General features: G+C 43.3%; 1 protein-coding gene across 1 annotated transcript in view; it reads right to left on the reverse strand.

Annotated features, from left to right (window-relative positions):
• MINDY3 (MINDY lysine 48 deubiquitinase 3) overlaps window positions 1-12,696 on the reverse strand; it is a 31,777-nt gene extending 19,081 nt beyond the window's left edge. Inside the window, exons 1-4 of the mRNA XM_033166346.1 lie at window positions 12,466-12,696; window positions 4,797-4,876; window positions 4,085-4,142; window positions 3,011-3,184 (exon numbers count right to left, since the gene is read on the reverse strand). Coding sequence (XP_033022237.1) covers window positions 3,011-3,184; window positions 4,085-4,142; window positions 4,797-4,876; window positions 12,466-12,562 — 409 coding nt within the window. The 5' untranslated portion in view covers window positions 12,563-12,696. The remainder of the gene's footprint in view (window positions 1-3,010; window positions 3,185-4,084; window positions 4,143-4,796; window positions 4,877-12,465) is intronic.
• Between the last annotated feature and the right edge of the window lie 10,743 nt (window positions 12,697-23,439).

Genomic DNA, 23,439 nt, shown 5'->3' on the forward strand with positions numbered 1-23,439 from the left:
TTACTAAAGTTCCATGGGGTTGTGGGGGTTTTTTGTTTGTTTTTTGTTTGCAGCAAACAACACACTCCATAAAATGTATCAGGGCTCTATGTTTACTAGAATAAGAATCTGTTATAGTTCAGTTTCATCAGAAGTGTGTAGACAAACAAGGGAAAGTCGCTGTCTTTTCAGCTAACAGTTCCCCCCCCCCCATATCTGTTCTTCGGGGGATGAGGAAGAAACTGCAAGTCCTAAAAAGTTATATAAAGATATTGCCCTGGGTCACAGTTTTTCAGCCACAGAAGACTCCAGAATGTATGCAGAGAAGCATGTGAATGGGAAGGTAAAAACTGCCAGTTTTCCCTTCCAGCAGGCATCCCTTGTGCCCTTTGGGGGCTGAAAAGGCCTTATGAGGAACACTTTTTGTGGTACTTTGCATATATTCCTAAATATACACGCCTTTCTTCCTACAATAAGTTGTGGCTTCAAAATTGGTATGCATGAGGAAAATGAAATTTGAGTAAAAGTCAAATACGAAAAACATGCCTGACGGGCAAAATGCAGGCAGGTGATCTGGTGCTAGTGTAGAGAGGGAAGAGAGGAAACAAAGTTACAGGTGTTTATTTTCCTTACAAATTAGAAGAAAGGATTCTGTATAGCAAGTTTCAATATTACATCCCATTTTATGAACTCAAGGCCAATTTCTGCATTGCATTTTACAGTCACTTTGTGCAACCAGGAACTCAAGTCAAATCCTTCCCTCGACTTTAATTCACTGTATGACAGAGACAGCAGTGTGAGAAAGAATACCAGGCTAAATCTTAAAAATGACAATCATCTTTAAAATACTATTCATACCTTTACAGTGTGTGTGTGTGTGTGTGTGAGAGAGAGAGAGAGAGAGAGAGAGCGCTAGAGTGGGTGTTGAATGTCTATGTATACAGGGCTCCACAACTTGAAGGGGAAGTGGGGCCACACTCTGGCCCCAACCCCAAAGCTGCATGCCTCCTCATTCCTGCCTTTCATGCAGGGCATCTGAGGGGAGCTACAATCACAATAGGGCATTATGTTTTCTTATTGCTCCAGTTTGGTAAGATTATTGAATAAATGCTAGTCATTCAGTACTGGCTATTACTTGTATCCTTATTCCAATAGGTCTTTTCTGTCCTATCCTGCGCCTGGCAGTCCCTGTGTGCCCCCCCCCCAATAGCTCCAGAGGGTTGGGAGACCCTGCAGAACAGATGGGGATATCCCATCACACCTACTGGTGAGACACCGGAACTTTCCTAAGATTTGAAGTGGGTTTCCACTACCCAAAGTCAAGACTGAGTACCGTTTGCTGGGGTTCTGACATAGTAAACTGTGGCTTATCAAAAGTGGAAAAGCAGCATGTGAGCAGAGTGGGAGGCAAAACTCATTCACATAATGCTAAGGTATGGTGTAGCATTACATATCTAAAAAAGAAGGAACTATGTAGAGGCGAACAGGACAATGTCCCGACAACTGCTACTACTTAAGGGTCTAAAACTGAATGATATTATCAATCATTTCATGGTCACTTACAGCAGCAGGCAAGCCAAAATGCATCCAAATGAGACTTTTGGTTTGGGGCTTGACTACCAAATGGTGGTATTCAGTACAATCCAAAGTATGGTGATGAGTCATAGTGAATGCAAATAATCTGGGACTGCCAGACAGCCTACTAGGTGGCAGAAGCAGCAGTGGCAGAAACAGCTTGCCATGACCACGGTACATGTTGGCAGTAGTGGTGACAACCTGCAAGGCCTCATGGTGGCGCCACAATCAGTGGCAACTTGCGAGGCCTTGTGGCGGCAACAGGAGGGGGCAACTGTAGCAGTGGCAGCCTGCAAGGCCTCACGGCGGTGGCACAAACTGGTGGCCTGTGAGGCCTTGCAGCAGTGAGAGAGAGTGACTGCAGTAGCGGCAGCAGACTGTGAGGAGTTGTGGCAGCGATGGGAGGCAGTGGCAGTAGTGGTGGCGGCCTGCAAGGATGGGAGGTGGCAGCAGTAGCAAAAGTCCCTGTTGCGATGCGTTTTGACTTGCTTGCTGATGAAACTGAGTGTGTTATGACTGATAATATTGTCATTTATCCGCTTTAGACCTATTTAGTAGTAGCAGTTGGACATTGTCCTGTTTGCCTCTGTATAGTTCCATCCTTATTTCAGTGTTTAACTGGTGAGTTATTGCAATGTTGAAAACCAGTTATTGCCTAGCCCTTACACACATTGTGATTCACGATATATTGCCAGCTCAATTATGAAACAATGATCAAACTGGTTTTGGACAATATATTGATGTATCACCCAGCCCTACTGTAGGGAGCAAGGGGTAAGGGCAAGTCCCACTATGTGAGCAGATGCTCACCTGTGCAATGCGAGATGTCACCAAAAGTTCCCTATATTGAATAAGTGTTGGTTTTAAAAGCCAGACTCTTTGCATGTACTTAGAAACTGATAATGGATACTGAATACTTGTGTTACCATTATTTATTAAATATGTGCCCATTCTGTTGCAATTAAATCAGGGAAGAATAGAAAAGTACAAATCACGAGCTGCTGAAACTAAGCTGGTAAATGTCACACAATTATGCAGAAGTAGATACCAGTGATAGGCATGTGGTGTTCTCTTTTACTAAAAGGTACCCATAATAGCACTTTTCAGAATGTCATAAAATTATAGTGGTTTTCCAGCATTATCTTTTTTAAAGTAGCTTTTTAAATAAGAATATTTTGAACTGCACTAACATGATGATAAAGTGTATTTATGTGAGGGGGAGGGTTCAATTTCTCCTTTTATTTTTATGACCCACATATGAATAAATTTACTTATTTAGAGAAAATGTTTTGACAAGAATATCAGAACACTAATCACATGCAAGAGTCTTTAAATTATTTCTTGTCACAACAACTCTCCTCTAGTGACTGCCCATTGTGAATGACCTAATGATATCATATTAAAGAAGCAATTGACTGCAGGTGTTCAGAATCATATTACACAAGGTATAGCTTACAAGGCTGGTCCTCTTGATGGCTTGACTCAGCAGAACTCTCAGAAATACCAGCAGTTTCTTCAGCAGTTCTTCCTCTTCGCCATGTTACCAAACAGTATGATTCTGAATTATCAGAGCAAGCCAGTTCCAAAATATCACTTAAGGTATGACAGAGGAGATTCTTCTGCTCTTCTTCTGAAATATTCAAAGTCAGAACAAACACAAATCTTGAAAGTGAACTTGCATACAAAACATCTGGCAATGTTCATACTACTCAGGGTTTTCCTTAAACCCTGGCAGCTTTAAGGCAGGCTAGGAGAAGGATTGGCAACTGGTGGTTTCCAGGTCAAATCTATATCTTGAGGCTACCTAGACACCTAATCTACCAGTCCAAATTTTCTACTTAATTCAGCAAGGACAGGAGGATACGAGTAAGAAAATGGAACAAGGGAAGCATGATGTGGAGCAGAAAAGATCTGTTTACAATTCATGTTATGATCACAATACAAATGAGTTGAACCTTAAGAACCAGTTTTTCTTTGCATTTATAATTTGACAACTTTGGCAGATTCCAGTTCACTGTTTTTTCTAGGGGGGAAACTACACATACACAAATTAATTTATCCTAAGCCTTAGAAAATCAAGAGTAATGGGCAAAGGTTCTTTATTCATCAGAGTTCAAAGTGCCTCCACTTATCCCAATTGAATACAATGTTCAATGAGGATAAGTCCGCCTTCTCCAGTCCTAAGATAAAAGAAACAAGTTCAGCAGAAACAGTAAGACAAACTGTGTAGTAAGAATAAAGAATATACAGTGACATTTCTGCCAGTTGCCTAATCTGCTTGACAATTTCATTTGCAGGATTTGGACTTTCTTTAGCCCCACTTAAATTTTTGTAATGCTGAATTCTATATCCTGTATTTCAAAATATCAGCAAATAATGCATTTGTACACTAATTGTAACATCAAATTACTGCAGAAGCATATTGCTAATAGCTCATGAATAATAGTGAACTATAATTTAGCTTAGCACTGTGTAATTTGCTGACAAGTACTGTATCAAAACCCTCTTGTGGAGGTAGGTTTATGGTTACCTTGACATTGTCTCCAGGTAGATTTCTCACAAGTAAAAAGCTTCTTCAGAAGGAATGCCTTATATTAAAGATAACATTGACATATCAGATATGTATGATTTGTTCTTCAGTGGTGCAAAGTGTTCCATTTTCAATATCAGTTTAACTTCTTTTAAAAGAAATAAAATACATTCCTAGTTACAGAAGGCCTTTTTCCCTATGCAAATATACAATTTACTTTTTTGTTCACTATCACTAAATTATTTACATAGCTACGGGATTAGAAATTGCTTAACTATAACAGCATGATAAATTTTCTCATGCAATTATATCATTCTCTCCGAATCTTACAGATGTTTGAAGCATTTGATGGCCAATTTAGAGGACTAGATATTTGTCCCTACCTAAAACATAAAATGAACTTTGTCACGAGTTAAGTGCTGCAGGAACTCATGGAACAGGTTAGTTTTCAGATCTATATCTGCAACTGATTTAAGTAGGCATGTAGATTTTATGTATTATATTAATGTTGCAGACAACAGTGGCTTAAAACAGCAGCACTGGTAGTGTTCAATCTGTACTACTTCAACGGAGAATAATCACCTAAAGTAAACCCAACCAATATATATTTGTCATTGTGTTTACTTTAGGTTTTCACATAAGACGAAGGACAAAAGGTGAAAATAGGTATGTTTCAAATTTGCATAGTTTCCACAAGCTTCTATAGTATTACCTGAATGGGTGCAATCACAGCGCAAGGGCCTCCTTCAAATTGTTCTAATGCAGTTGATTCTGATTCACTAAATACAAACCCTAATAGGAGGAACCAAAATAATAGGTTAGTTGTTTCCAAAGAAAAATGTCCACTAATAGAACAGTCTTTCATACTTATTCCTTGTCAGAGTCAAACTACTGAGTTCTACTTTCAATATTCTGTCTCTGCCTGTTGTTGTTCAGTCGTTCAGTCGTGTCCGACTCTTTGTGACCCCATGGACCAGAGCACGCAAGGCACGCCTATCCTTCACTGCCTCTCGCAGTTTGGCCAAACTCATGTTAGTAGCTTCGAGAACACCGTCCAACCATCTCATCCTCTGTCGTCCCCTTCTCCTTGTGCCCTCCATCTTTCCCAACATCTGGGTCTTTTCTAGGGAGTCTTCTCTTCTCATGAGGTGGTCAAAGTACTGGAGCCTCAACTTCAGGATCTGTCCTTCAAACAAACCTACTCAGTTCTTTTCATGGTATCAATTCATTGTACCAATGTTCTCAAGTAAACCACATCAACCCCAGCCTCATTTTCGGAGTAGTAGTAGGTAATTATAATTTCTAAAGTGTTCATATCCTTACTTACCCTACCTTCTGTTAGAAATGTGCAAATTTTATTCAGTCTGGCTTGGCAAAGGCCATTTGGAGTTCATCAAATCCTCATTCCAATACAAGTGCTGCAGTGACGAGCATACCTTTACTGTATGTATGTGTATGATATATGTGTATGGTGTGTGTGTGTGGTTGTGACTACATTTCTTCTTAAACCAGAACCTAAGCAGGTTCCAACATTATAAAAGAAATCTTTTTCTTAATGTTTTAAGAAAAAGTCCTGGGGACAAAGTATAAATAAATGACTGGGGGTGGGTGGAGTGGAAACCTACATGGTAATGTCCATATACCGAGGGGCGGGGGAAGAGGACACAGTCATGGTCTCATCAAATGACTACCTTCAACTGGGTTCAACAAATAATAAATTCCATCTGAATATAGATATCCTAATTCCCCAATGATACATTCAAGTCACACACAAACACTGTGCTCTGCAGTTTTGCTCAATATTGTATTGAACTCCATGCACTTTCTAGGTCATATTCAGTGTAGAGCAGTGTATTGCTTTGACACAAACGAGGTATTGGAGTGAACAGAGTGTACAAATATGTCGCTTTTGCTTAGCTTTTCCAGTAGCTAAATGGAACCATGAAACAAATCAAAAACAATGGATACAAGTTTCACCTGCCATTTCAATATAATGGGTGAAGGGGGGGTATTTTTTACAAGACACAAACATTTACAAGGATACTGTAGGAAATGGTAAACAAGTGAAGTCCTGAAGCAGGTCAACATAAAAAGCAAGACTTGCACGTAATTCCAAGGACTCTATGAACTTTTTTAAAAAGGGTATTTAGGGGGAATATTTTCAACACGAGTACTGAAGATTATAGTCACAATACGATGTTAGAACAAACTTGCATTGAGCTCAGCAGCAGCTCTAAAACTGTTATATGATAGGACAGCAAAACGGGGCCAGGATTTCTGACTTGACAATAACTGAAGCTTATATTAAGACAAAGGTACTGTAAAGCTTGAAAGCTTCTATTCCAGTCCAATTGAGTTGCTGGGGTGAACGGGGGTGGGAAAGCTGCAATAGAACCAAAACCAGAAGAATCCAACTTAGGGGAGAAGGAAGTGAAAAATAAAATATATTAACCAAATCAACAGAACAGATGGCAACAGCCATCTATTTAACAGACACTGCGGCATATATTTGTGACAGAGGTGTTTATCCTGTCGTACCAGAAATCTTCTGGCAGGTCACACAACTTTCTCATATATCACAAAACAATTTTTCCATCCTGTGCAAACACAGAAATTGCAGCTGACTATACCCCCAGTCACTCAAGTTCACACATTGTCTACATGAGTGAGTACACGAGAATGTGATTTATTATCATGTACACAAAAGGACCAGGGTGGTGATTGAAATGTTTTTTATCCAACCTTTGCAAAAAGAAAATTATTCTTCAAAATAATTACTTAGTTTTCTTATTGATCCTTCAATTATAGGCACAAATATTTTAAATTATAACCAAACAAGCTTGCACTTCTGACCAAATTATTTCAGTACAGCCAGTAATTACTAATTTAATAGCCTGGAATACTGCCGGTCAAAGTGAACCTTTTTTAAAAAAGAGAGAGAGAAGAAAAAAGAGAAGAGAAGAGAAGGCCAAAACAACTTTATGATTCATCCCTTTTCTTTGGTCAACACATTTCAGAGACTTGGGATTGTTCATCCATGAGATTTCCTGTCCACTGTTGCCAGTGTTTTTCTGAAGGCAACATGGAGCCCTAACATAACCCTAATCTGCTCATGAAAACAAATTCATTGATTAGCTCCTTAAAACAGACAACTGCCAGAACATACTACAGTACTTGCCCTGCCCTTTCTTATCAACATATCCAGCTGCCAGGTCCCTCAATCAAACAGACTTTAATATAAAAGCACTGACAGCAGCAGCCAAACTAAAGGACATAAGGTAATAGCTTAACAATAACAAGTAACATACCGGTAGTTACAAGCACATATAAGCTCCAAAATTTTAACTGAGCATGCACACACACAGAGAAATGCAATCAATGCAATACCTGTTTATAACACTCCTCTCTATGTAAAACAGGAAAATAAATTTTAAAAGCTTTTGTGTACAAAAGCTATCTGGTATCTGAAGAAGTGTGCATGCACACAAAAAGCTTATACCCAGAACAAGGTACTACTGGACAATTTTTAAATTTTTATTTATTTATTTTGACTGCGTCAGACCAATACGGCTACCTACCTGAATATAAAACATGAAATAAGAGGAAAATAGCCATTCCCAAGAGGGGACAACATAATGCGTGATTACCATATATACTTGAGTATAAGCCTAGTTTTCCAGCACACTTTTTGTGCTTTAAAAGCTTCCCTCGGCTTATACTCAAGTCAACCATTCCTTAAGAAGTGTACAAGAACGGTGGTTCTTTACTCTCCCCAGGCAGCTTGTTCCATTCCTGAACTGCTCACATAAATGCAAACTTTAGACCCCAGAAGGCAGAAAGCCTATAAGTTAAGGAAGTATTAAAACCCCACAGGTGCTCACTTTCCCTGGCTCCTGCTTAAACAGGACAGGATCCCAGCCTTCTCTGTATAACACAAGGGAACATTGCGCTGTGAGTTAAACCACAGAGCCCTAGGGCTTGCTGATCAGAAGAATGGCGGTTCAAAACCCTGCGACGGGGTGAGCTCCACAGCAGCAAAGGAGGAAGAGGAAGGAGCAGCCCAAAGGGCTGCTTTGGGCTGCTCGTTCCTCCTCTACCACAGTGGCAAAGGTGAACCGGCTTATACTTGAGTCAATAAGCTTTCCCACATTTTTGTAGGGAAATTAGGTGCCTCGGCTTATATTTGGGTCGACTTATACTCAAGTATATACGGTACTTTATTGTTTCAGCAGCCAACACACAAAGGAGAACAGTTGTAGAAAAATAAAGGACAAATCACATTGGTCTTGAATGCACATCATGTTAAACCATAGTTTAAATAGGCTGTAGTGCTACTACACACTGCTCAAAGTTCCTTCTGCTCCTGCTCCTATTGCTCCACAGACAAAACAAGCCAGAGACTGGCCTGTTACATTATCTGAACCCAGGCTCATTGGTTGTTTCTTCCAAAACAACCATGAACAGAAATCAAGGTTTGTTCTTGGCTTATCCCTTGTGGTGTTTGAGAAGAACAAACCACAAGCCCAGGTCTGAACAATATGACAAGCCAAATTTTGGCTTGTTTTGTTTGTGGTGCAGCAGGAAGATTGGAGGAGGACCACCTTAGGAACCTATGAGCAGCATGTACCAGCTCACTGCTCATTCACATTGAACCACAATCTATTTTTAATGTGATGTATGAAGTAAGCCACTGGAAGCAAACAGGAGCATTTCTATAACACTTCAGTTCTGAGATTCCCCATGGTTATCAGGTATACAGACATGAACACCAACACATTTGGAACATGGTCATAACCACCAATGCATATTTTATTGATGATGAAACATCAACTGTGGCCAGAACTGCACTGAGGAGAGCAATTAGCAGCAGCATTCTGCTTCAAGAAGCCAAACTTCCAACTAATCGTTCTTGTTCTCTTCCCTCAGTTACCTTTTTTGCAAAACAAATTATTTCATTAATGTGATTTGTCATGCATTTGAGATTCAAGTTAATGGAAATGATGGAATGGGCTAAGACAGGCTTCCTCAACCTCGGCCCTCCAGATGTTTTGAGACTACAATTCCCATCATCCCTGACCACTGGTCCTGCTAGCTAGGGATCATGGGAGTTGTAGGCCAAAAACATCTGGAGAGCCGGGATTGAGGAAGCCTGGGCTAAGATATTGTCAACCCAGCAACAATAACTTTAGGGGGTGTTGTTTTTTTTTAGAACTACCAAGGAGTCAGTTACCTGGGTGCAACATTTGGAATGGTGGAGACGATGTCTACTGCAAAGACAAGAGTAACTACACATGTTACTGCCCGATTAATTCATTTAACATGTTTACATTTCCATTTAACTTATCAGTGCTACATGAGCATATACTGGCTAAGTCGCACCAGTAGCTATTTTAAATGGGCTATAGGGCTGATCATCTTGTAAAGGTAAAGGTACCCCGTCCGTTAGGTCCAGTTGCGGAAGACTCTGGAGTTACAGTGCTCATCTCGCTTTACTGGCCGAGGGAGCTGGCGTTGGTCCACAGACAGCTTCCGGGTCATGTGGCCAGCATGACTAAGCCACTTCTGGCAAACCAGAGCAGCACACAGAAACGCCGCTTACCTTCCCGCCAGAGCGGTACCTATTTATCTACTTGCACTTGACGTGCTTTTGAACTGCTAGGTGGGCAGGAGCTGGGACCAAACAACGGGTCACAGGGATTCGAACCGCCAACCTTCTGATCGGCAAGCCCTAGGTTCTGTGGTTTAGACCACAGCACCACCCGCGTCCCAAATCATCTTGTAGTGTCCACAAAATTTAGCAAGTTCTAATTACAGGATGGCACTTCTAAAAGGACATTATAAAATATTGTCAAATTAAAATGAGGACCATATTCACTTTCTAGAAAGATTACATTGATAATTCCTAAATGCTGTTTTTTAGACGGAGCTTTCAGTGCCATGCCAAACACAGTAATTATTATTGGATAAATATATGCACTTCATTGTTTCTATTGCCAGTACTGTAATAAGCAATTCAAAGCTTTTATTAACCTCTTGGGAATCAGTAGTATGGACACAATCCATAATTTCTTTCTACCAAGAGCACAGCACATTAACTTTTATGTTACAAAAAAAAATATCCCAAAGCAAGACAGAAAGAACAGAATAACTTGTAAGGTTTTTATATTCATTATTCATGGACAAGCTGTTGATAAACACCGCTATCAATGCAATCAATGCTGCATCATTACGTGCATGGAGTAAGCCAAAGTCAAGCTTAGAGCAGAGGAAATGATGAATCCTTTTTCTACATATTCCACAGCAATCTAGTAGACCATAAATCATGTGAAATTATACTAAAAGGATATCACATCCCAAGTACATGCAGTACTTAGAAGAAAGCCTTGCTAACAAATCAAAAAGTATTTCAGACTCTTGGGAAAGAGCACCAATTTTCCAGCTCTGTGAAACCAGACCAAATACCTAACATGCAATACGACATGGCAGAAATTTATCAGAACTACTAATGGTTAGAATGACCATCTTAAGGAAACCTAGGAACCTTGACTCACACACATGATGGAATAGCACCAATGTTACCCAACCATTTAGGATAGCTATTACAAACAGCAATAAAACTGCTGAACATAGTAGCACTGTTTACAACATGGAGCTGGGAGAAAATTACAGACAAAGGAGCAGCAGAAGATTTATCTTGTCACCTACTGGGTTTAGGGCTGGGTGATATCAGCTTTTAAACATCAAGGTGTATTGCTAGCCAAACATCGCAGTTTGGCGATATACCATGATGTTGAAAAAACAAGATGCATTGGCTTCTACCCACAAGACACCAGGTGAAACTGCCCCAGCTCTCACCTTGAGAGCTAAGCCAATTTCACCCAGGCTCGCAGGCATAGCTGTCAACTTTCGGATTGGAAAATAAGGGATCAGCAGCCTCACCTATGACAGTCACATGGCAGTGGTGGGCGGAGCCAAAAGCAAAAGTGGGCGGAGCAGCTAGAATGCGGGGAGTTTAACTTCTAGAGGGGAAGGATGAGAGAGTGGCAGCGGTACCCTCCCTGCTTTTTGCGGCTCAGTTTAAGGATTGTTGAGATTATTTTTTAAGGTGTTTTGGGGGAAAGGGGGGGGCTTGTCTCAGAGCCAGCACCTTTTGTAGATCCGAGACCCAGGAAGAAGATCTTATCCGAGCCGGAAAGTTTCTTCTTGGCGCTAGGCTTGGACTAATGGGAGCGCAGTCTGCAGGGGACGATTTCTACAGATTGGAAAGAGAGCGCTGACTCATGTATGAACTAATTTGAGATTCTGGCATTGCAGAGGGTTGGACTAGATGACCCTTGGCATCCAATGCTGCTCAGCGATCCAGACCAGATCCAGACCAGACAGCTGAGCAGTTTCACAGAGCCTCCACCCCGCTTGCAGAAGCCAGTGCCTGGCTGGGGGCTCCCCTTTAACTGCTCGACTGAGGCAAGGGCAGTTGCACACTCCTCAGTTGAGCAGTTTAAAGATGCAGAGGGAGGAACAAACTGTATTGGTGCTTCACCGATACAGCTTGTTCCCCCCCCCTCTATCATATGAGGGCAGAGTGGGGTGGCGGTTTCACTCAGAGACATAGGAACTCTTGACTCCCTCCAGACTCCCTCCAGCGGACACTGCTAGCAGAGGGACTCAGGAGCAGAGGCAGTTTCACCAGCGATATATCGCTGAGTGAAACTGACATCACGGTCTGCTCCTCATACCGGTCCTGGGTGATGTATCACCCAGGCCTAACTGGGTGGCAAATACACCCTTTCCCAATAGTAAATATACCAAAGTCTTTTACAAAGAGAAAGGGTTTGTCAATCTTATGGTGCAAAAGATTTCCCCAGCTCATACATAGGGTGGGGGTGGGGAGGCAAATGACACATCTTAACAGCTATCATGATGACCGTGTCACCACTCGGTATATGTGGGTCCCTTCCTGCCCATTTCAAAACAGGGGAATAACAAGCAAAGGAAGATGTGTCAAGGGGAGAGAATATATCTCAGCTCACTAGTTACAGTGCAAAAATGGGGGGGGGGGCGCGAAGAGCAAGAAGGGTGGAGAACCCTTATTCTCCCTGGTCGCAAACCGCCCACCTCTCTGCCATGATGCAGTTCAAGGCTGCGCCAGCTGGGAGCGCTTGTCATACCAGACACTACCTTTCCCACCAGCACCTGACGAGGAAAGGGGGAAGAGGGAAACAGCACAGGCGTCCAAAGGGAAGATGTGTGTGCAGGATGAGGGAGGGGGTGTGAAAGGGAAATTTGAAAGGTGAGTGAAGGTGCGAAGAGGGAGGGAGAGAGGGAGGATCAGGAGGAGCGATGGGGGTGGGGAGGGGGAGGGGGAGGAGGCCGGGACGTACCTTGTGCCCACCGGCAGAAGATGGTGTCAGCGAGGCCCTGCGTGCTGGGCTTCTTGCCCCACACCAGGTGGACGACCTCCTGCCCCAAGTCAGCCATGGCGGCGGCTCCCGGCGGCGGCGGAAAGGCGGCAGCGGCGGCGGCGGCACAGGCGACGGAGGGGCGGCGGCCAACCTGCGTTCGCTGAACATGGGCAGGAGGCGGAGGAAGCGGGGGCGAAGCGGACTCCTCCTCACGCGGCGGCTGCCGGGCCTGAAGGGGGAGGGAGAAGCGGAGGATGCTCAGGAAGGGGGACAGAGGGCAGGCGGAGGCCCAGCGCCGCCCGTTGAGGCGCTTCTCCCTCGACAGAGGGCCGCGCCGCCCTCCCCCGGCCGGGGCTTCCTCCCTCAGAGACCGCGCCTGAGCAGGCCGCGCTTCCCCGCGAGGGGCCGCCTGGACCGACTCCCCCGCCGGCGTCGGGCGTCGCGGATGCTTATACTGACCGGCCTTTCCGCTCTTCCTCTCTCACTGCGTGCCTGTGCCTGCGCCCGCCTGCCTCACCCACTCCCTTCCTCAGGGCTCAGTAGTAATACTGAATGGCAGGGTTGGGCACTACGGGCAGCCCCCATTGGAGGAGCTCCTTGACAAGCAAGCACCCCGTCGAATCGGAGGCGTCGAAGCGGGGCTCACTTTCTCCCCCGCCCATCCTGACTCGGGGAGTAACAACACGGTCAGAAGCGGGGCGGGGAAGGGAAGGGGATGCACACAAACACGCTCGGCCGCACGCCAATCAACAATAGGGATGCCAGGGCTGGCTGTGGTTCGACGGAGCTGCGCGACAGGCATGTAGGCGGGCCAATCCATGGCGGGCGGGCGGAGCCGGAGAAAGGGCGAGATGTTCATTCATAGGGTGGGTACAAAGATGGGGTCGTTTCAAAGTGGAAGAGTCCCGCCCGGCTCTCGCTTCCTGTATGAATGCTTCTGTGCGCGAATGTACAGGTGAAAATAGGAAGAGTCGTCGTGCACGCGGGTTGGATTACTATTTTTTTTAGTTTTGGAGGTTTTAAACTATTGCAGAATAGAATTTAGAAACGGAGGATGAAGAGCATCTTAAGTCAAAACAACCCATAACATACCAATTACGAAACGAAATTTAAAAAATTCCTTCCAGTTGCGAACGACTCTGAGGTTGCGGCGCTCATCTCGCTCCATAGGCCGAGGGGGCCGGCGTTTGTCCGCAGACAGCTTCCGGGTCATGTGGCCAGTATGGCTAAGCCGCTTCTGGCAAACCAGAGCAGCGCACAGAAACGCTGTCTACCTTCCCGTCAGAGTGGTATCTATTTATCTACTTGCACTTTGACCTGCTTTCGAACTGCTAGGTGGGCAGGAGCAGGGACCGAGCAATGGGAGCTCACCCTGTTGCAGGGATTCAAACTGCCAACCTTCTGATCAGCAAGTCCTAGGCTCAGTGGTTTAGACCACAGCGCCACCTGCGTCGCTCCTGTAGCACCTTAGAGACCAACTAAGTTTGTTATTGGTATGAGCTTTCATGTGCATGAATACTTCTTCATGCACACAAAAGCTCGTACCAATAACAAACTTAGTTGATCTCTAAGGTGCTACTGGAAGGATTTTTTAAATTTTGTTTCGACTACCGCGGACCAACACGGCTACCTACCTGTAACTATACCAATTACGATCCAGTAATGTAAAGAAAGAAAAAGCAATTGGGTGCACAAGTTCAATGCTGGTGGATCAGCTTTGGGGCCAAGTTCCCCACAATAAGTGCTGAGCAAAGGACTTTTTGACAGGTGGGTGGTACATAATGCATACCCTCCAACATTTCTTAGATGAAAATAGGGGCGCCCTATTTATCATCAACAACAATTTTTATTATTTGTACCCCACCCATCTGACTGGGTTGCCCCAGCCACTCTGGACTGCTTCCAACCTATATGAAAACATAATAAAACATTAAAAATTAAAAAGCTTCCCTATACAAGGCTGCCTTCAGATGTCTTCTAAAAGTTGCATAGTTACTTATCTCCTTGCCTCGGGGGTCGCATGACAGCCTAAATTGCTGTAAGTGAGCATTGTGCATTTCTCAGTTTCTAATCCAGTTCAACCCTATGAATGAAGCTTTGCTTGAATTTACGGTATGTAACATCCCTTTTTCTGCTTGATCGCCATTTGAGCACCGAAGTACTTGAAAGGGTATCACGTGTGTGTGTGTTTGTAAAATAGTAACGGATAAGTGCCAGCAGTAGAAAACTGGGCTTGATGGAAAGAAAGAGGAATAGGAAACAATTTCCAGTGGGGTAACCATTTTCGTCTGCAGCAACAAAAACACAGTTTGTGGCCCTTTTAAAAGACTAGCAAATTTATAATGGTATAAGCTGTTATGAACCGGAGCCCACCTCATCAGATACATGATATGTTATCCAAGGTAGAGCAGTATACTTTTGACAGCAGAGGATTCTTAGCACTGAGGTTGGAGGAAAATGAAATGCATAACAACAACAACAACAACAACAACAACAACAACAACAACAACAACAACAACAGACTGATGATTATACAAAATCAATAGAGAGACCATTCACAAAGCAGCATTGAAGACAACACAAACATCCTGGTGTTGGCAACCTAATTAATACCTGCAGAGGTTGGGGGGGGGGGTGTTCTTTTATCTCAGTTCAGGCCACAGGTGAAAAAAACTGAACTTCTTGAGAAGTTGTAATTCAGCAGTTCCACACTGGAATTTCTCTTCAGTCATCCATTGTTCAAGTGTGGCCACTGTAAGCTCAGTGGACCATATTTTCCCATTTATTGATAACTCTCAAGATATAGATACTGCTATTTCTTTTCTCAGCTGCCCTGAGGGGAATCGTAGATAGTTATGAAAATTCACAAACTGTAGTAGACTACACACACGTAAATGGAGATGATGGAAAGCTCTACCAACACAATCCATTCTTTCCCTTAAAAAAAAAAAAAAAAAACAACGGCATAGAATAGGACAGGGATAGGGAACCTCTGGCTGACCAGGCCTCCTCATTTGGCCCACAAGACTTATTACCCCCAAGCCATGCCCACCTGCCCCACACCTGATGGCATATGTGACATCAGGTGTGGGGCAGGTAGAGGCATACCTGATCCCTGCAAAAAAGCAGAATTAATCAGCTTGTGGCAAATACTTGCACTTCTGTGCAACCTGCCTACGTTGTGGTAATGGATCAGACCCCATATTTGATACTCCTATTAATGTAGCCCAGCTGAGCCTATTGCATGGGGAATGAAGGCATCATGTTTTCTCTGAGATTCCCTCATCATGGGAGGCAACACAGGCCAGATTCACACACTGATCTTCTGGTTCCCTCACCTTCTATATTAAAACAGCATGACTTTGTCTCCCATCATAAACCATAAAACTTTTAAGCTTATTGTAAAGCCATAAATCCTTGAATTGACCAACATCTATTGCAAGCAATAAGCCACACTTACAACAAATCCACAAACTACATGTGTTTAAAAAATGCTAATTGCTCCCAATTAGGCAGGAAGGTTTGTTTTCACAGAGACAGCAAGCTGCATCAGAATCTTTAACTGACAACTTTTAGCATGCTCAGTTGCACACCAGACATGTTTCCATGTCCAAAAGATTGAACGAATGTTATTCTAATAATGGAATTTATTATTTTTCTTTGAGGCATCCAGATATCCTGTGGTAAAACCATCCTGCTATAATTTACAGTAAGTTTGTTTTCCACTTGTAATTGTGGCAGTTCGCAATTAAGTTTAGGAAGGGATTGTGAATTTATATTTTTCAAAGGAAAATTTAGTATGATTATTCCTTCTTTGGGGCATCTCGTCAGTCTTCTCTTGGAATGACTCACAACTAGCACCCAGGTAATTATGGATTGAGAATGCATAATTCTATCTATACAGTGCCCCCTTACTTGCCCCTGCCCCCACTGCCACAATCTAAAAATCCCCACAGGCTATAACTTTCCTGTAGGGTAGTTGTTCCCTCCAATGATCATTCTGGTTGCCCTTTTCCAACAATATAGCTTCAGGAATGAGTACTGCTTGAGGTGTGTGAGAGTAGCAACTTAGTGCTTGGAACAGGGCCAACCCTACAACACCCTCCCATGAGGCAAGATGAGGGGACTGCCTCAGGTGGCAGGATCCACAGGGGCAGCAGATCCCAGTGTAGATCTTTATTTCCTCCCGTGTTCCTGATGTAGATCTTTGCTTACCCCTTTTTCCCTGATTGAGAGGGGGTGCCATTTTGTGCTTTGCATCAGGTGCCAAAATGTCTCAAGCCATCCCTGGCTTGGAACTACCGGTAGCCAGTGTCCTTTTTTAAAAGCCCTTTAATTTTCAAAGCAATACTGCTGATGTAACGCCAGGTGTCAGTGCTGCTCTTTCAACTATCGGAGTTCCTGTGTAGGACCTATTTCATGAATATTCTCTGCACTTCCCTCTGGCCTTTGATTTTGGTTTGGGTCCATTAGCTGCTGCTTTATATCAATCAATATTTCATATGGGTGGTGCATCAAATACTCTACTGCATCTGCTCACGGTAGCTCTTCACTGCAGCCTTGCAGAACCAGGAAAAGGTTTTAAAATCAAGATTAACTCCGAGTTAATTAAATTGACGCCATGTGAGGGAGAAGTGGGTTACCACCTAGAACGGCTTGTCCTAAAAATGATGGCGTCTGCTTTCTCAAGTTTTGCTTCCTTTTTTTTTTTTAAATAAGGGACACAGTCTATAATCTGCTGGCAAAGCTCACCAGACTTTGAGTAAGTCACTATCAACGTAATATATTTCAGACGTTTACTGCTGAATCACCACTGTGAGTTCCTTAGAGGTTGTGTTGGGGTAGCAGCTAGAGCGTTGGACTAGGACCTGAGATACTATGGTTCAAATCTCCACTCAGCCATGAAGCATACTTGAGTGACCTTGGACCAGTCACTTACTGAGAGCCAGTGTGGTATAGTGGTTAAGAGTGGTAGACTCGTAATCTGGGGAACCGGGTTCGTGTCTCCACTCCTCCACATGCAGCTGCTGGGTGACCTTGGGCTAGTCACACTTCTTTGAAGTCTCTCAGCCCCACTCACCTCACAGAGTGTTTGTTGTGGGGGAGGAAGGGAAAGGAGAATGCTAGCCGCTTTGAGACTCCTTCGGGTAGTGATAAAGCGGGATATCAAATCCAAACTCTTCTTCTTCTTCTTCTTCTTCTTACACTCAGCCTAACCTACATCACAGGGTTGTTGTAAGGATAAAATGGAAGAGGAAGAGAAGTATGTATGCCACCTTGAGCTCATTGAAGGAAAGGTGGAATAAAACTGCAATAAATAAATAAACAAACAACATTGTATAAAAGCTATATAAACACCAGGAAGGAGTTTCTGACAATTAGAGCCTGTTTGACAGTGGAACAGGCTCCCACAACAGGTGATGGACTCTCCTTCCTTGGAGGTTGGATGGCCACCTCTCATGTATGATCTTCCTGCCTTGCAGGGGGTTGAGATTCCTGCCTTGCAGGGGGTTGGACTAGATGACCCAATGCAGTCGCTTCCGACTCTACAATTCTGTGTTTCTATGATTTGCATTTATTAGTGACTTGCTCAGCCTGAGGTTCACATTCCCTCCCTCGCATATTTCCGGTTGTAGGCCGTGGAAGAAGCAAGGCCCTCTTGGGGTGTTAATACTGTGAACGCTTCCATCTTAGGCTCGGGTTGTATATATGTGCAAATAAACCTATATAATAAAGACACCACGGTAGCTGCCGTCTCTCATTCCGAAGAAAACACAAACCCTGGAATCTCTCACTGCTCAGAGATTGGGCTGGCATGCAACAATATGTACATAAGCAGGAGTTCTTGTAAACAGACTGTGGGGGTTTAGTGGAAGGAAGCAGAGGGCCCAATCCATATATATAGTACACCAGGCCCAGGGTATCTTCTTGGCAGCCCAGCTAGTTGTTAACATGTGTTTATGATTTGATTCGGTTCCAAAGTAGTTACATGGTTGAGCCACCCTGATATTAATAGTTTGCAAACAGATTCAAAACAGCAACAACTTGCAGGCAATCTTAAATATGGATGTTGAGACAATAATGGGGTGGGGGTGAGAGGAATATAATAAGCTTTCATAAAGCTTTTTTTCATGTAGATAGCTTGTATATGGCAAGTTGAGTTCAGTATAGACAAGGAGGAAATAATTAATCTGGGAGCAAGAGACCAGCCCGGGAAATGTGTGCCAAATGGAGCAATCAGTCCATATATTGGCTAGGGAGAGCAGCAGGGAATTTATTGTGGAAAGATCTCAAGACCGATCAGGTCAGTGCATAGCTTCAGTGACAACCGAGGGTGAGCAATTTACTAGGTTGAATAACATACCCATGCAGAATACAAAAGCAAAAGAAATGGTTAGAATGCAGAGGAATAACAGTCAGAAGTACCAGTATGTCCTCCTGAGCTGTCCAAGGGTTTGTGCATGTATCCACAATTTTAACTGGGAGCTCATGCTGGAAATGCACTCCCTAATATTTTGTGCCCAGAAATAAGAATTCTGCATTTTCCCCCCTCTGCCATTCCCCATCGCATAACAAGAAAGGAAATTGCGTTTGAAAATGATAAAAGGGAAGAGAAATGATAATGGGTGGGAGGAAACAAAATTAAAAATCAAAAAATCCTTCCAGCAGCACCTTAGAGACCAACTAAGTTTGTTCTTGGTATGAGCTTTCGTGTGCATGCACACTTCTTCAGATACACTGAAATGGGCGGGGAAGTAAGGTTTTTGCTGTCTTCAGCTTACTTTTGAAGTGGCCAAGAGGTGCTTGTGAGTCTCTTTTCATTCATCCTACAAATATTACTCAGTTGTCTGCACTCTGCAGACTTCCCAGGTTCCCATGCTTCCTGAAAACTCCATGATGTCCTTGACAAACCTTTCCTGTAAATGCCAAAAGCACGATTCTGCCTACCAAGTGTCTAGGCTGGGCAGCGATTGTAAAACAACAACAACAGCAACAACAACAACAACCCTTCCCCCATTTAGAAGAAATAATTGCAGAAAGAGGTAAGGAGTAAACGGAAGATCTTCCCTTAAAAACAAAATCAGCCAGTGCACTGATCTCAGGCAGTAGGTAGTCACCCCCCCCCCCCCGGGTTCCCACATTTTGATTAAAAGACAGGAGAAGATACGAAGCACAAGTAAGTCTTCCCATAGGAGTTCTTCAGATCAGGAAGCTCAGGCACCTTGGGGAGCTAGAGAGCTATGGAGAAATGTTAAAATGGGAAGGGGGGGGGACACCACACACAGTGATTAAGTAAGCTCAATCCTACACCCACCAAAATCCCTGATAATTTATAAAGTATCTTGTGAAAGATTTCACATTTTTGCTGTAATCTTGGGAGCCTCCCCCTTTCTCTGATGGCTTGTCTCACCTTTTGTCATGGTGATGGCTCGGCCATCACTTGTTTCTGTTCTTGGGTGGCATCTTTCTACGCCCAGCTCCCGAGGAAGCTTGTTTGACTTCAAACCCCACATTTATTAATTACAGGAATTATGGGGAGAACCCAGGAATTTTAAGGGATCCTTGCCCTCTGCAAACCCATAACACTATGAAGAGCTGGGAGGACAGGAAGATGCAAAGAGCTAACCCATACACCATTCTTAATTATAGTAAGTTTATGACCTACTGGGGATATAAAACATCCTATTGATTTCTCCTGCAGCTTGTATTAGTGGTAATCATCTTTTATCTAGAGGGAATGGAAAGTAAAATGATTTATAGTTCTGTTTCTATGGAAGCTCCTAATTCTAATTGCCAACAGGCTTTTTTTTTTAAAAAAAAAATTGCTCTTATGCTAAATTCTGACAATGTATTTTTAGCCCAGAGGCACATTTTGATGTTCGTACTCATCCTGAACTAGGCATTAAAATGCCGTCAGTGGATGGATATGCACCGCAGATTGAAAATTACTTGATCTAGGACATTACTCATAATTTAGTAGGATCATGCAATCCTGTGTACGGTTTCCTTGGAGGAAGTCCCATTGAGCTTCAACAATGCTCATTTTTGACTGCTGAGGTTCAGCTTGCAAAAGACCTTCAGCCAGCTGAAATCCAACCATTAGCTTCCAATCAGGAACATTCTCAAAGAAGCGTTGCCATTTAAGCTGCCAGCATGAAACTCAACAAGGAAAAAGTATCCAGCCTCATTTCCTGAATTCTTCCATGGTCATTCTGACACAATCAAACAGTAAAACTTGAAAGCTTTGTTATTACCTCATTCAGTTGCTGGAGACAGGAGGGTCTATCAATTACCCTGGCACTGCAGCAGGTGATTTCATTGCTCTAGCTTGGCGGGTGGCAAGATCCTAGAGCTTCCCTCTTCATCATTCAACTTCTATTGCACCAGTGCACACAAGGGTGAGGAATAAGAGAAACATAGTTTCCTTAATGATGGGTATTCACCACCCACCTACCTTTTCATCAGTAGTGGATGAAGTTGCAGGGCAGATGCATTTACCTGGCCTCCTGGCAGGTGAGTCGCTGCTGGTCTCTGAGAGGGGCAAGGGGTGGGTATGGTGCAAACACACCAGCAGAGCCAATCCAACATTCCTGCCTATGTGTATGCAGCATGCTGCCCTCTCTGCTGCCTCACCCTTCCCTTTCCTCATAACCAGTAGTGACTCATCTGCTCAGAGGTTAGGTAAGTGTCTCTCAGCCACCCCACTGTCCACTATTGCTTCTCAATATTCATTGTGGTGGGCATATCTGGTGTTATACGAGTGATAGTTACATTCTAAGTCTATACCTCTGTGACAACAGGATGCTGGATTTGATGTGCCACTGGCCTGTTCAGCAGGATCTTTATATCTTCTTAAATATTATTTTTTTAAAAAATAGGGGTGATGGGGGGGGGGGGAGAAATAAATAAATAAATACAGTCGTACCTTGGTTTTCGAACAGCTTAGTTCCTGAATGTTTTGGCTCCCGAACATCGCAAACCCGGAAGTGACCGTTCCGGTTTTCGGGGAAAAAATGGAAGCTGAACGTCCGACGGGGCTTCCACAGCTTCTGATTGGCTGCAGGAGCTTCTTGCAGCCAATCAGAAGCCGCAATTTGGTTTTCGAACATTTTGGAAGTCGAACGAGCTTCTGGAACGGATTCCATTCGACTTCCAAGGTATGACTGTAGTGATACACAGTGGAAAATCAGAGAATGTATGTTCTCACAAATAACAGAAAAATATAAAACTTTTAAGTTGCCAAGTATGTCAAGAATTGTTGAGTGCAATCCTGACCTCATAGAATCAATTGGAATGTTGCCATTGATTTCGGCGGGAGGGAAAGTGCCATGTGTTCTGCCTCATCGGCATAATGACTATGACAAAATCCATATTTATCTACATAGCCAATAACCGATAGTCAGTGGCAATAAGAAACAGTTTTGAAAGCTACAAACTTATTAATGTTGCCAGGAAGTGAGAATCAACTGGTGCATGTTCCGTTTGTTCATTTATCTTCAGCTCTTTAAAAGAATCAAGCCATGTATGATATGGTTTACTTAACAAATACTGCATGAGCATTGTTAGAATTTGCTGACAAAACCCCCCAGGTTATGTAACAGGTGTGTAAGAATAACCATATGCCTGCTTTCTCCAACCTCTGGATACTGTCAGATTCCAGCTCCCATCAGTCCAAGACCAACGTAGTCAATGGTCAGAGTCAATGGGAGATAGCAGATCAGCACTGCCACCTGCATTTTGGACTGTCCTTGGCAATGGAAGCTGTCTCTTTGAGCTTCTGCACTTCAGAATTTGCCAGCACCCCAGCACAACAAGTGTACATTTGTCCTCTTGAGCTGATCTCACTGAAGGGCTGGTTCACACATGCGGCTGAATTCCTTACCCAGGAATGACCAGAATTTCATGCCTGGATTCACATGGAGAAAGTAGGGTGTGGCACAAATCTTTCCCAGCTTTACTCAGCAATTGAAGCTAGGATCTATTACTGATAAACAACCACTTTTATTACAGACTTCTGACGTACAACGTGCTTTTCGGAACATTAATATCAGGAAGGCAGCTGGACCGGATGGAATCACGGGACAAGTTGTTAGGGACTGTGCTGCAGAATTAGCTGGTGTATTTACGGACATCTTTAATCTATCCTTGTTGCAGGGTTCTGTCCCTACCTGCCTGAAGACATCGATTATAGTGCCAGTCCCTAAGCAGTCAGTGGTGGTATCTCTCAATGACTACAGACCAATAGCCTTAACATCTATCGTTATGAAATGTTTTGAGAGATTGGTGCTGGATTATATTAAGGCTGGTCTTCCATCCACTCTAGACCCGTTCCAGTTTGCATACAGAAGTAATAGATCTGCTGATGATGCTATCTCTATTGCTGTTCATACTGTACTGAGTCATCTAGAACAACAGGGAACCTACGCAAGGCTGTTGTTCGTGGATTATAGTTCTGCTTTTAATACAATTTTACCAGACAGGTTATTTTTTAAAATGACCAATCTGGGTATACATCAGAAGATCTGTTTGTGGGTAAGGAATTTCCTGACTGATAGGCCACAGACAGTGAGAATGGGATCTTACTATTCTTCTACCCTAGTATTAAGCACAGGAGCTCCTCAGGGATGTGTGTTAAGCCCTTTTCTTTATTCCCTGTACACATGTGATTGCACCCCACTGTATAATTCCAACACAATCATCAAATTTGTGGATGATACAACAGTGGTGGGGCTCATTAGTGAGAATGATGAGTCTGCTTATAGGAAAGAAGTACAGGGGTTAATTCAATGGTGTAAAGAAAATAATCTTATGCTTAACACCAAAAAAACCCAAAGAACTTATAATTGACTTTAGGAGAAAGAAAAGTGTATTTTTACCATTGCACATAAATGGCGAGGAGGTGGAGAGGGTTGGCAGTTTTAAATACCTGGGCATTTACATCTCTGAGGACCT

The sequence above is a fragment of the Lacerta agilis genome, chromosome 12 (genome assembly GCF_009819535.1).
Source record: "Lacerta agilis isolate rLacAgi1 chromosome 12, rLacAgi1.pri, whole genome shotgun sequence".
NCBI lineage: Eukaryota > Metazoa > Chordata > Lepidosauria > Squamata > Lacertidae > Lacerta > Lacerta agilis.